Source organism: Carettochelys insculpta, chromosome 7, assembly GCF_033958435.1.
Source record: "Carettochelys insculpta isolate YL-2023 chromosome 7, ASM3395843v1, whole genome shotgun sequence".
Classification (NCBI taxonomy): domain Eukaryota; kingdom Metazoa; phylum Chordata; order Testudines; family Carettochelyidae; genus Carettochelys; species Carettochelys insculpta.
Genome location: NC_134143.1, coordinates 72,672,940 through 72,687,601, shown reverse-complemented (window position 1 = coordinate 72,687,601; position 14,662 = coordinate 72,672,940). Strand labels below are relative to the sequence as shown.

Here is a 14,662-nt window from a genome sequence, read left to right as displayed (position 1 = left end):
TTCAGAGCATAACACTTGGCCAGCGTAACAACCACCATGCTCTGCTGTTGCCCTGATCTGAAAGCAGAGCAGAAATAAGGGTACCGTAACTCTCTTAAAATACCCCTGTGAACTCCCTGCAACTCTCTTTTTGGTCAAGAACCCCAATTTAAGAAATGCTGGTCTCTCCTCCCTCCACCATGAAATCTGTACAGAAAAGGATAAAAGCACACAAAGGTCAGATTCACAGTCTGCGACGTGACTTGGCACGGCTGTGAATCTGGTAGGGCCTTTGTTATACCTTTGCAAATTAAACTGATGGCTTGGGAGTATGGGGTGGACAGGCCATGTCTGAATTTTTGTTTTTTTGAAATTAGCACTGGACACCTGACAAAGCACTCTAGCTCTGACCCAGAAAGGACAGTTAGCACTACTTCTGAAAGTCCACCAAAAGCCTTAAAATCAGGGACTTAAGCACACGCCTACAGGAAATAAGGATATACCACAGAACTGGAAGGGACAGTGAGAGTCCAATCCCCTGCCCTCAGGGCAGGACCTAACACCATCCCAGACAGATTTTTTTTTTAAACCTAACTTGCTCCCCTCAAGGACTGAGCTCACAACCTTGAGTTTACAAGGCCAATGCTCTAACCACCAAGCTACCCCAGCTCACATTAATGCAACTACAGCACACACATATTATAGTAATTGTCCTATTAATAAAGTCAACAACCACTCAAAACTAATATCCTCTCTCAGAGAATGGAGCATATTAAATACTTCAGATAAATGCAAAGACGACAAAGACAAATATTTCCATTGGCGGGGGGGGTGGTAAAAATCAAGAAGGTGGAATAGGATTTTTATCTATTTGGGGAAAGACGTGCTTTTTTGCCTTCTCTTAACAAAAAATGTGAAAATCATTAGCTCTGGAAGATGGAGAACTGAAGAACTAATGAAGTGGCAGTGTCATAACAATTAAAAGAATGTAAGTAAATAATTGAGAGAGGAAAGATTTTCAGTCAAGACTTTAAAATGTTTGTCAATACCTACTTCACTGTATTTTCCAGGGGAAAGTAAGCCTTTACTAAATACATCTGAGACCACCAAAAAGGTCTCTTGTGGAGAACTCTCACACAACTGGGATAATCTTACTTGACATTCCTGATATTAAGACAAGCAGCATAAACAAAATCCTTCACTTAAAAAAGTAAAATACTGTAACACTTTCAAATCTTCCTCTCTCATAAAACAGGAAATAAAGGTACAAGCCCATTTTTAATAAAACCTTCTATCAAGGCCTTTTTAACCACTGAAACGAATCTGTTTTACACCCTAAGAACAAGTCTTTACCCATTTTATTCAGAACCAGTCAGACCCATGTTTAACCATTAAAGAAATTAGCACCAACATTTCTAGTCCATCGGACAAAGCACAACCCCACAAAATCGGAGCAGGGTACACAACATATCTGTCTTTGTCACAAGGGAACATTTTCAATTTAATACATCTATAAAAGAGATGACTTTCTTTGTATTCTGGGAACTTTTTAACATTTAACATCTCCTCACAGTCTTTTCAAAGTCTACAAAGTAACAAGATGCAAATTGGCCACAGTACGTTTACAAAATAATCACTTTCATCTGAAAATGTCTAAGAGAAAAAGTTGCAAAGATCAGTTTCACTTTCCCCAAACAGGAAGTCATACAAAGAGGAAAATGGTGCCACATCTATTTCCCCTCCAGAATAGGTAATATTAAAATGAAGGAAAGAGAAGAGCAAATTAAGGTGCTGATGAACACACAGACTGGAGCTTGCTCCATCATGTAGGAGAAAAATACCTGTCACATACAGAAAATTTGGGATGGAGCTGACCAAGTCATACAGGAGAATTCCGCTGACTTAAGAACCCGGTTATCAACTGCAGCAAGGAAAGCAGGATATTGAACCTGGGACCTCTGCAGCTTAATTCATGAGCCTCTCCTGCATGAGCCCAAAGCCACAGGACTCTTAACTAAAGCATTAATCTCTAGCAAGGATTGGTAACCAGAGGGGAATAGAGTACCACACCAAACTGCTGTAAGTCGCACAGGCAGCTCGGCAAATGCACCCAGCTAGTATAAACTGTTTTCATTTAGTGCCTCCCTCAGACGTTGGTTTGATTTCAATAACACAAGCTTGTATTAGTCATACCTGCAGCAGGCCAACTAGAGTTAAAAATAAACAGCTTTTGAGCTGAGCTGTTAAGACCAGTCCTCTGGATTGGCCACATTTCTTGCTAGATTCAAAACATGTTGATATATGCATCCTCTGCACACTTTGGCAGGATTCCAGGCATGCAGAGGCTACATCTCAGAACATGCAGAACTGAGCAGGACTTCCTGAAGTAGTGCTTTTTGGGTCAGCCACTGTTTTCAAACTGCTCTCCAGTCTGCCTGAGTTGCCAGGCTACGATTCAGGCACCTAGGCTGTGTCTATACTAGCACGTTCTACGAAAAAAAGGGGCCTTTTCCGAAAGAATCCGCAAAATGTCTGCACATAAAACGCGCTCTTTCATTCTGAAATTGAAAGAATGCAGCATTTTTTCCAGCAGCCCTCTTCCTATCCCAGATGAGAGGAAGAGCACCTTTTTCCAAAAGATTAATTTGGGGGGGGGGGGGGGAGGAAGCATTTGTAGATGCTCTGTGGGCCCTTCTTCCAAAAGGGTCCTCATGGCACCAGATGTTTTTGAACCCAGGCCCATTGTCTTGAAAGAGCAGGGGCTTTGTGGATGCTCTTCATCGAAAGAGCACATTGATCTTTAGATCTACTTGTGTGTGGACACGCTTTTTTCGAAAGAAGTATTTTCGGAAGAGCTGCTCCGGGAAGATCTTTCAAATTATCGCTGCAGTGTAGAGGTAGCCCTAGTGTCATCAGACCCACTGGCACCACATAAAAGTAAAGAAAGGGCTAGCCCATCACCTACAACCCTCAGAAGAGCGGACAGATCAACTTGCCGTCAGCACTTGCTACCAAGCAACAGGATATTATCAACTCTTCGGCTGCCCGTGAGAAAAACAAAAGCAGCACCAGCCCCCACCTGAACACGGGAACTGCATGAGCCACAACCCAGAGCTTCAGAGAGGCCAGTCCAACCACAACACACACACCCCAGCCAGAAGTGCCCCGCACCTCCAGAAGGCCAAACCAAGCCCAGAAGGCAGCTGGCTGCTTTGGCGGTCTCTCAGCTGGGGAGCACCTGGGAGAGCGGCAGACCGTTACTGTCCCGAGCTGGGCACCTGCCCATGGTGAGAAGCAGCAGCAGCAGCAGCATTGGGGTTCCGCAGTCTCCCCCGATGGGGGGCGGGGCGGGACGGGGCCCCCCACCTCCGCGGGGCACTGGGGGCTCCCCGAAGGCGGGCGTGCAGGACCCCCCCCCCAGGGGCGGTGCAGTCTGTCCTGAGGCGAGGGGCGCTGGGGGCTCCCTGGGGAGCGAGGCGGGACCCGACGGGGGCGCTGCGGTCTCCCCGGGTTGCCACCCCCCGCCGGGCGGGCTCAGGCCCGGACACGCCCTGACACCTGCCTCCCGTCCCCGAGCCAAGCCCCTGCCCGCCGGTACCTGCAGTCTCGGGCGCCCTGGCGGCCGGGCCCGGCGGGGGAACCGGGGCCGAGGTGCCGGGTCATGGCTCCGGCTGCGCGGAGGGCTCGGTCCCGTCACCGAGAGGCAAGCAGGGAGGCGCCTGCGCCCTCCCCCACAGCCGCGCCTCGTCCCGCCCTCCGAACGCCGGCCTCTCCCGCGCGCGGCCCGCCGATTGGCTGCGTCGGCGCAGCGCCAACTCTCCCATTGGCTGCGCAGCCTCCCGGCCGGCCGCGCAACCAGCGTGCCTCTGATTGGCTGGCAGGCTTCAAGGGCGGGGGAGAGGCGCGCTCCGGCGCAAGAGACGCTGCGCCTCCGCAAGCACGGAGAGAAGCAGGGGCCCTCTCCCATTGGTCCGTGCGCGGCGCGTGCAGGGAAGGCGGGAAAGCCTCGCGCCCTTGCTTCCCTTTATTACGCGCGCGCGACGCAGCCTGGGCGCGTGCGGCTTCTCGCCTGAGGAGATTTTGAGCTCTCCGCCTGCTCGGTGGCTGCTGGGGCCCTATAATGGCTGCCCAGACTCCTGTCCTTTCCAGCGGGGGGGGGGCAGTCAACGCCCCTAGCCGGCTCTGTCCTATGCCCAGCTTCCTCCCTCACCCCCGCCCATGGGCCTCCAACCGGGATGTAGGTCCTGAAGCAGGGTTAGACCAGTGCTGTAGCAGGGTGGGGCCTTGCTGCACACAAGGGTCCTGTGGTAAACGGTGTTTAACCCCAGGGTGGACCGACTCCCCCCTGCTGTAAATAGAGGCAGCAAAGCCACCCTCCCCCCACGTGCCTGTTCATGGTAGTTGTGGGTGTCCCATTCCCTGAGTCCTGAGAGCGTTTAGCCTCACAATGCCATAACACCCTCGGAAGCAGCAAAGTGCTCTCCGCCCTCTTTCAGGGATGGAAAATGGGGTAAGTGACTTGGCCCAGGTTGCACTGCAAGCCTAGAACAAAGCTGGATGCAAACCAGCTCTCCTTCCTCCCAGGGGAACAGCCAGCTGCTGAACCAGGCTTTCCTCCTAGGTTACCCTCGCCTGAAGCAAACAGTGGCTTTCTGTGCAAGGGGTGTATCCTAATCCAGAGGTTGTCACGTGGTCCAAGCTCTGTTCAGGTGGTTCTCAGCTAGCTCCAGCTCAGGTTCTACCACTGGAAGCTTTTCTGTCTTGAAGAATTTGCAGGTGCAGTGTGCACTCGCCTTTGCTTGAGAATATATACCTACAAGCGGTCAATTGAGAATGTAGTTTGGAAGCACTCTTAGATACTTTCCAACACTTAGCTCACACGCAGCAACTTCTGCAAATAATGCTTTCCATCATTGCTGGTTGGCTAAGAGAGACTACTTCCCAATCCAAGGATAGAGACTTGGCCTATCTTTCATGCTTTTCGTCATTTTTTTGTGGGAGTACAGCGATGCTGTGTAGCTGGGCATGAAGCCTTTAGCTCTTAATAAACTCCAGCTAGTTCAGAATTTGCAACTCATCTCTTCAGTAACAGCCTGCAGCAAGCTCATCGTATCTGTTCTACGCCTTCTATACTGGCTTCCCACAAAATTTTCAATCAACTTCAAGGTCATAATCCTTTTCTGGAGAAATGGTCTGCGGTACATAAGGATTAAATTCAACAAGGAGAAATACCGAGTACTCCACTTAGGAAGGAACAGTCAGTTTCACACATACAAAATGGGAGATGACTGTTTAGGAAGTTTTAACACACCCACCCACACACACAGCGAGAGCGAGCTGAGTCACTGTTTGGCCCTCTTCCCTTTTTTTCCTTCTCCCCCCTCCCCCTCCCAGCCCCCAGCTTCTCTTGTAGGAATCCTGGATCCTAAGTCTACACTTCCATTCCTCTTTTGAAAGAGGTATGCAAATGAGGTACAGATTTGCATAGCTGAAACCTCATTTGCATATTATTTCAAAATAGCTTCTTTCAAAGGAAGAAAAGTAGTGTAGACACTGCTCTTTTGAAAGTAAACCCCATCTTCAAAAGAATCCTTCCCATAAAAAAAACAGAAGAAGGATTTTTTCAAAGATGGGATTTACTTTTGAAAGAGCACCGTATACGCTGGTTTTCTTCTTTTGAAAGAAGCTATTTTGAAATAAGAATATGCAAATGAGGTGTCATGCAGATTTGTATCTTATTTGCATTTTCAATTTACCTCATTTGCATACCTCTTTCAAAAGAGGAATGCAAGGGTAGACCCAGCCTAAGTGTGTACTCTTCAACTGAGGAAGTGGGTCTTACCCACAAAAGCTCATGATGACCTGATGCATGTTTTAGTTTTTAAGGTGCTACAAGACTACTTGTTATTATAGTAAGAGATTTAGGGAGCATTGTGAAGCGCAAGTCAAATATGAGTCAAATGTGTGAATCTGTTGCAAAAAAAAAAAGCAAACATCAATCTAGGCTGTATTATGTGGCAGATCACAGCCTGCAGCTGACAGGTGCTTGGGGGAGGGGGACATTTTGAGCCCTGGAGGAACCATGTTTTGTTCCTCTTGTAAGACCCCAGAGAGCGCAGTCCTGCAAGCGGCTTAGGCATCTGGGGCTCATCAAGGGTCAGTCAGCATCAGGCTGTAATGAAGCACCTGGGACCAAGAAAGGCCTTCAGGCTTTCTGTAAAAGGCCAGCAGAAGGGAGAGGGGTGTGGTCTAGACCCAACCCGACCTGAGCACAGCATAGCTGGGAAGATCCCAGAAGGTAGTGGTGGGCAAAGAGGTCCAGGAAAAGAGAGCTCTTGTGGGGCAGGGGCAAAAAGTTCCACTAGCTCCCCCTTTGCCTAGGGTCCCTGGGCTGGAATCCAGGGTAGCAGGTAGGACTGGACTCCTCACCACCACCACTTCCCCTGGTAGGGCTGGTCAGCTGGGGTAAAGCAGGAGCAGTTTGAGGCAGGTGAAGGGATCCTCCTCCACCCCAAATTCAGACTGGCCTATGATGAAAATGGTTTGATAAAGGGAGACCTTTGCCTTTGGGAAGTCCCAGGGCAATGAAGGGGGCCTCCCTGAGTCTCTGAGGCCCACAAGGAGTTGCCTGGAAGTGAAGGACCCTTTAGGGACAGTTGAGGGATCCATCACAATTAGCAGAGTGTTGTAAGCAAGACACAAGAAGTAATTCTGCTCACATTGTGCTGATTCGGCTTCCCTTAGAATACTAGGAACCCCATTGTAGGAAAGATGTGAACAAACTGGAGGTCCAGAGAAGAGTAACAAGAATGAATAAAGGTCTAGAAGACATGGCCTATGAGTGGAGATTGAAAGAACTGGATCAGTTTAGTCTGGAAAAGAGAGGACTCAAAGGGGACATGATGGCAGCTTTCAAGTACCTAAAGGGTTGTAAGGAACAGGAGGAGGAAGGAGATAAATTATTCTCCTTAACCTCTGAGGATGGGCCAATGCTTAAATTGTATCAAGGGAGATTTAGATTTGACATTAGGGAAAACTTTCTAACTGTCATGGTGGTTAAGCACTGGAATAAATTCCCGTGATAGATTGAAGAATCTCCACATTTGGATATTTTATAGAGCAGGTCAGAGAAACACCTCACAAAGATGGTCTAGCCCAAAGGTCAGCAAGCTTTCTGAGGTGGAATGCCAAAATCTGACCTTTTGACCTCCATATACTGTCCAAGTGCTGGGGATACTTTTTAAAGTCACTAATGGCCCTACTTGAACAGCTTCATTAATAAATTAAGATGCAGAGCTTTACCTTTGTGGTGGTGTGTGGTAACATAGCACTGTCGGCTGTTAATCCACAGGCTTTGAACAGGCTCCTGGCTGCACTGGGAGGGAGGTCAGGGCTCAGCTCCTGCCTCACATGCTGATGTAAATCATCTTGTGTGCCATTCATTTTTAATTAAATGTTTATAAAAAGCTTCCTGCACAAGGTTTTGATCGGATGTATTAGGAATTATTTGTGCAATTCTCTTGAGGGGCTGTGAGTGCTCCAATTTATAATATGAAGATTGCCATTTCCTTTCAGTTTAGGATTCTTAACCTTGAACAACTGACAATAGAGCTGACAATGGAGCTGATTTGGAGACAGTATGTAAATAATTTATCAAATAAATAGCCAAAGCCAGATGTAAAGTGCGTCAATCTGTTTGAAGAAAACTGCAGAGAAAGAAATGCAGTTTTGCAAAGGCTGTATAGATTCAAGAAGAGGTTAATGGCCTCAGAAGGTTATGCTGTCATGTTAGTCATATAGGCATTGGAAGAAAAATTCAAAAAGGAGCAATTGTTTATTGAACTGACTAGATATGTAGTATCTTATGGCAAGTACTTGAATCATAGTAATGAAAAGAGAAGATAGGCGTGGCAGCAAGTGTGGGAGGGGGTCATGAAGAGAGAAAACATTTGTCTAAGATGGTATGAGTCAAGTATTTTCAGTAGGAGAGCTACAAACAATAGAGATGTACGCCTTTTAACATGGCTTCATAACAGCACTTTTGACCCTAAGAATGTAGGCACCACTATTTAGAGGCACAGATACAGACATAAATAGTAGTTACTACAATATTTGCTAGTCCTCTTTAAGTGAATTAATTTCTATTTTAATTATAGTAGCTATTAATATCATCCAGAATATTACTTTTTATTAGAGAACGAGAAGTCTCATGTTTCCACCATTCTCTTCCAACCACAACACTGTATTGGTTAGCTTATTGTAGATATTTCTGAACTTTTTCACTCTTTTCCCCTGGATTAAACAAAAGAATTAAAAGAAGCTTACCTTATAAGATTTTGCATTATAAATGCTAGGTGGGTTTAAAACTTATCGTCCAATCCTCTTGCTTTCTCTTTACATTAATGTTTTCTATATCTTCTGATGGTTCAGTCTTAAACTATGTATTTCTACATTTTGCTTCCCAAAGAACCAAAGGGTCAAAAACAGAGAAAGTTAAATTCCCAGAAAACTATACAGATTTTAGAGTGGCACCTGCCATATTATACATGTTATGTAACATAAGCTTATCTTCGTAATAAGTTTCATTTCTGTCTCCAGAATGACTCATGCTTTTGTTACTCAGCAAAACCAAGCTGCTATTTTTCTGTTTAATATTCCACAAGGAAGCCCCAAATGAACTACTCAAAATACACATAAATAATAGGGAAGATCTAGATTTTGCCCCAGGACCTTAACATCTAGAATGGATTGGTTACAATCCTACAAGTTTTTTAAATCTAATTTCTTAAAATGTATGGTTTTTAAATAAAACTGATTTAAAATTCCTGATTTTGAGAAAGGAAAAATACTCCCATGGAAAAAGTCAAAACAAAGAGAAATCAAAACACCATTGCCAATCTGGGAGGAAATGTGTTTCAGACTCTAGAAAGTATAGCTGTATTGCAATCATGAAGTAAAAACTGAATTAAATTAATGCACTTCTTTCCACCAAATCATTTAAAAAAAAAATTAAATAACCCTAAAATAATACCACATTAAAAGATTATGAATTTGAAATTCCCAGTATTAGAGCTTCTCAAATAACAAGCAGCTCTGTACCACCTTAAATACTAAAAAAATTATTTATTAGGTAATGAGCTTTCATGGGGAACTCCTATAAATAAATTTGTGAGTATATAAGGTTCCACATGACTGCTTATTTGTGAAACTACAAACTAACACATCTACTCCTGTGTGACATATTAGAGCTGTCTGAGAAATCACAAAGAAAGAAGAAAAACCTCAGTTTCCTGGACAGTTTCTGTTTGTTTTCAATTTCAAAATAGAGTGAAGCCTGTTTATTCTGAAACTCCATTTATAGAAGTGAGATGTTGCCTTCGTCTGCCTTTATGGAACCCGCAGCACAGAGATAGTTAAGACATCTGCCATTGGCAAGGAGTAACCTTTGTTAGTCCTGCATGCTATTTACCAACCCTCCCCACTCTGGCACTCTTTCTCCCCCTTCAGCCATTAACCCAAAGCTCTTCTCCAAATGTATTTTGAACTTAAAAAAGCAAGAATACGAGCCAATGCTATTTTGAATTTCCAAGTGAATGGGAATATTTGCTTTTAAATCATATTCTTTTACTCCAAAGATTGTATCATTAATAAGCCTATTCACCCACAGCTCGTTTTGATGTGCACCACAACACCAAAACAATCATAAATCAAGACAGAGATCAGGCACCTAAAAATTACCACCTGCCTTTTCAAGGGAACCATACTGAAAATATGAGTAGATAGTTTTGGTGACTAGAAGAGGCCCAAGAAACTCACCAAATGTTTAGGTCTGAGATGGAAACAGCTAATTAAAAAAGACAAAGGAACAGAAAATCAGTGGTCTTCCACAGAGAATTCCTGAAACATTGCATGCAGGGGCAAAGGTAGCTATCACTGACACTCCATAGGCCTCTTCAGTAAGTAAAATGGTCACCCCTGAAGTTTGTGGATATTCTTTGCTGTGTGAGGAATATAACCATATAACATAACTTGAGCCAAGAAAGAAAGATCACTCTCATCCTAGTATGTGTTTGACATTTTTATGTGATATCTGAAAAAAAGTGACTTATGGCAAAAGTGAAGCCAATAAAGTCACACAGCTCCTGCAATCTACAAGGGAACCTGGCAGGGTATTAGAGGAACTGATTGCAATAATTCCATTTTTCCCTGGAAGAATAGTGATATTGAAGAGAAGTTGCAGAGGTATGACATGAAAGCATCCGTACTCTTACATGCAGAAGGCCTAGAAACATGAGATCTACAATACAGTTCATTGGGAACGTGGAGGAGGACAGCTAGACATTCATTCAAAATATTTAAGAACACTCAACCATGAAAGGATTTCACTGGGAAAAGGCACATTGGCCCAGATTATTAAAGATTTTTGGGCATTTCTCTTCCACAGCTCAGAGGATTTGGACTGTTGATGCAGACAAAATCTGTGTAATAAACTGAAGTAAAATAAGACATTATTTGATCATGTAGACTAGAAACTAGGTTATGTGACAAATACATAAGTAAAGTTAAAACATCGTTGCAAGAAACTAACTGTACTAACAGGATATTTGCAGAGCTATGAAAACCATATTTCCCTACTGAAAATATTAGCAATACATGATGAAAACAGAAATACATTTAATTAAAAAAGACAATTAAAACAAAGATATAAGAACACCTAAACAGCAATGACCAGATTTATTTGCAGTGAATATTGAAGCAATTGCAACACAAAGGTGTCCAGCATTAAGGATGTAGATTCAGGATTGCTTTTAATTGCCATGTTTTGCAAAAGCCTATCAGTTTTCACACACTGCAAAGAAATATGAAAGCAAAATACAGTAGCTAAACATGTTAAGGAGAAATCTCTGATACTCAAAAAATATCTTGGAGTCTGTATATTTAAAAAAATGTGATGTACAACAGATCAAGCTGTAATACTGGAAATAAATGAACTTCAAAATGGATACTGGTACTGAGTGCAAAAGGATAACAGTAAGCATATATGAAAGTATTATGTAACTATCATATAATGAACTTACATGGCAAAGTTTGCCTATGGACAGATGCCACTGAACTGAGTTTGAAATAACTAAACAGAAAGTCCAGTGTGTCTTTAGGTAGAATAGTAGCCTATAAATGCTTATTGCTAAAACAAGATGCAAAAAATTCTGAAAGCCTATGAGGCATTTAATGACTGTATTGTATCTTTAATTCATCCAATACATAACTATAGAGTTCCTTTAACATACAAGTGAAATAAAACCTGAACTTCATTGTATGGATTTTACCGAGTGGATTCAGAAACCATGATCAAGTTACTCTTGTAGTAGCTGTAATAAAACCCAGCAAGTTGTGCAATATGTATATATCCAAAATAACTGACTACAGCCAACAATACAACCACTACTATATGAAAACAGTTGGTATATAGTGTGTTAGTATAATACACAAGCTAGTCCAATTGGAATTTACCTTCTGTCTCCCCTATATTCTCACTGTATTCAACCCTTTACCAGTGAGCAGAATGGAGAGAACTGTAGTGCCCAATACTGAATTTCATCTTTGTAATTGTTTTTACATGTGTTATTTTGCACTGGTTACTTGTGGCCTGGGCCTCTTTGTCTTCCACGCTTCCACTCTTGTCAGAATCTCACATCAGTTTCTGCGGGAGTGATCTTTTAAGACACACATAAAGTTGCAGTAAGGGGTTATTAGAGGATTTCTGCAATGCTTTCTTTGTTGCTTATGTAAAACTAATGATCAACTACTGAGGCCTGGTCTACACTAATTTTCTAAGCAATCAGTGTATACTACGTGGTCTGTTCCACTGACTTTAGGAATTCCTAAGACTGACTTTTGTGCTCCTACTTTTCACAAGAAGTAATGCCAGAATTGACTTTGCATGGTTGACTTTAGGGTAGTGCAGATGGAAGACTGTGACATTTGACATTCTTGGCTCACTGGAAGTGTCCTGCAGTGGTCCAGTATGACTTCTCTGGCCACCGCTTTCAGGTCCTCTTCTCTCCAGGTGTGCACGAAATGGCCCAGCAGAGTTTGAATTTTATTTCCTGTTTGGCCAGTAAGGCAAGCAGAGCAAGCTACATACCTCAGCAGCACACCTCAACAGCATATCTGGCCATTAATTTCCAGTGTTGTAGATGAGGAACAGCATGGAGTGTGTAAGAGATCCAGGACCTCATATGGGGAGGGATAACTCAGTGGTTTGAGCATTGGCCTGATAAACCCAGGGTTGTAAGCTCAGTCCTTGAGGAGGCCATTTAGGGATTTGGGGCAAATGGGGGGAAGGGGATGGTGTTGATCCTGCCAAGAGGGCAGGGGACTGGACTCAATAACCTCCTGCGGTTCCTTCCAGCTCTATGAGATGTGTATCTTCATATAATAATCATTACCGGGGGGCTGGGGAGAATGAAGCTGTGCTGCAAGAACTATGAAGCAGCAAAGGAAACACAGACATCTATGCCAAAATTTCACAGGGTATGGTGGAAAAAGGATCAGGCAGGCATACCAGAAGACCAAGGAATCAAATGGACCATCTGGGTCATTGCCACAAACATGCTGTTTCTATGAGCAGCTGCATGGGATTCTAGGAAGGAACCCAACCGCAGTTTCCCAAAGACTCCATGGATACCTCCCAAGAGATTCCTCTGGCAGTCTCTAGCAACAGTAGGGAAGAGGAGGATGGCAACAATGGTCAGCAGGTGAACAGAGCAGCTGGTCTCACTGATAACCAGGAAATTTTTGTAACTTTGGATCTCATCCGCTGCTCCCAGGACACTTTGCAGCCGGACTCTGATGGTGGGAATGGCACCTTCAGTGAGTTCTCATTTTTAATTATGTTACAAGTTGGTTAAGGGAATTGGGCATGATCTGTAATGGGCGCTGTACCTACATAGCCCAGGCCCCTCAGGAACACTTGTTATCATGTCTGGGAATGAAGCACCAATTCTCCCCCTGCACATCTCCGAAGCTCTCAGACAAATACTCTTTAATCCTTCTCTCGAGGTTTCTGGGAAGGACTGCGTTATTCTGATGTCCACAATATGATACCTTTCCACACCAAACCAGCAGGAAGTAATCTGGTGTCATTACACCACTGAGCAGTGCAGCATACTGACCAGCTTTCTCCCCACATTGTCAGCATCCCTTCCTTATCAATAGTTGTTATTCTAAGCAGTCTGGTAACTCTCTTTGCAACCTAGAGGAAGCAAGGGAAGCTGAATTAAGCTATGATAGCACAAGTTGCTCCACCATGCCTGGGCCACCCACATCTGTTCCCTTCTCTGGGCTCCTGGGGGAAGGAAAACTCACTGTCTCAGACAAGGCTGAGTTGGGGAAGCTTGTGGTGACCACAAGAGGCCCACTGCCCTCGATAGCACATGCCATCCAACCAGGCTTGCCCCCCGTTCCATTCCTTTCCCCGGACTTGTGTGGGAAGGGAAACTCAATGCCCCAGAAAAGTTGGGAGGGGAAGCATGTGGTGCTTGCCACTGGCACAACCTTGAAAGCACAATTCTCCCCTCCCCTAACTTGCAGTGTGCACAGATGCAGAAACTGCTTTTGCAGTCATGCACTTGAGAGCGTGCCTCAATCTGTGTTTTACCGAGAGTGGAAGTGAATCAAGTCATGCAGGTCCATCAACATCTCTGTGTAGTACCTGCTGCACAGAGGATGCTTACCAGCCAAAATTTGTCCCTGTGCATAACATGTCCCTATTGTTTTCCACAGAGGCTCTTTCATGAAACTCTGTTGTAATACCTATCTTGCTAATGTCTGGCCTACGCTTATGTTTTGTTACAGTGTGCTCAGCAGTGGGCTCGTTAACCCACCCTGCCCCCTTTCCACCAGCTGCTAGACTAGCACAGATTCAAAGGAGAAAACAAACACAGAAAGATATGTTTCCTAGAGCACATGTGAGCTGCCTGCATGTACTGGCCGCAGTTAAATGGAAGGTGGAGAACCACGCTAGAGGAGAGAAGGGTGGATCGGGAAGATAGGAGAGCACTCAGAGAACGTGAAGTCCAGACCCAGGAGGAGATGATGAAGCTGATGGTGCAGCGGAGTTCCTGAGGTACTTGTACAGGAGCACAGAGGCCCACTGCAACCCATGCTGAACCACATGCCCTCCTCACCATGTTCAGTACCCTTCCACTCATCGGTACCCAAGCGTGCAGGGGGAGGGGGGCGAGTCAAGGGCAGCCTTGCATTCAACTCCCAGGGATGTCTCTCAAAGCAGAAGGCTGACATTCCCTCACCGGTGATGGCAGAACACCGCTGCCCTTGTTTACCCACCCGTGAAGCCTCTGCCATGAACTCCTTTACTGCCTTCTGAATAAAAATGATTAAGCTTACAAACACAGACTCTTTATTGCTTGTGTTGTAACAGGGGGTGGAAGGCAGCAGGGGTTTAGAGGATTTCCAGACCAGCACACATCATACAGAGGGCACCTGCTTAAGAGCCACAGACATAACCATCATGTTGCTGTGTGGCCATTAATAAAGCTGTTTCTCAAAGCCTCCCTGGTTAGCAGTGTCCCTCCCTGTGCCCTCCCCTGGTGTTTGGCTGCTCATAATTACTGGCCAGTTGATCTGCCTCAGTCTCCCAGCCTGGCATGAAATTTTCTCG

At 44.7% G+C, this 14,662-nt stretch overlaps 1 protein-coding gene across 4 annotated transcripts in view; it reads right to left on the bottom strand.

The window, feature by feature from the left end:
- SLF2 (SMC5/6 complex localization factor 2) overlaps window positions 1-3,704 on the bottom strand; it is a 55,137-nt gene extending 51,433 nt beyond the window's left edge. For all 4 annotated transcript variants that reach the window (XR_012646202.1, XM_074999260.1, XM_074999261.1 and 1 more), the window contains exon 1: window positions 3,578-3,704. Coding sequence is in view for 3 of the 4 variants with exons in the window: in XM_074999260.1 (XP_074855361.1) it covers window positions 3,578-3,642 (65 nt within the window). In the remaining variant the exon portion in view is untranslated. The remainder of the gene's footprint in view (window positions 1-3,577) is intronic.
- Between the last annotated feature and the right edge of the window lie 10,958 nt (window positions 3,705-14,662).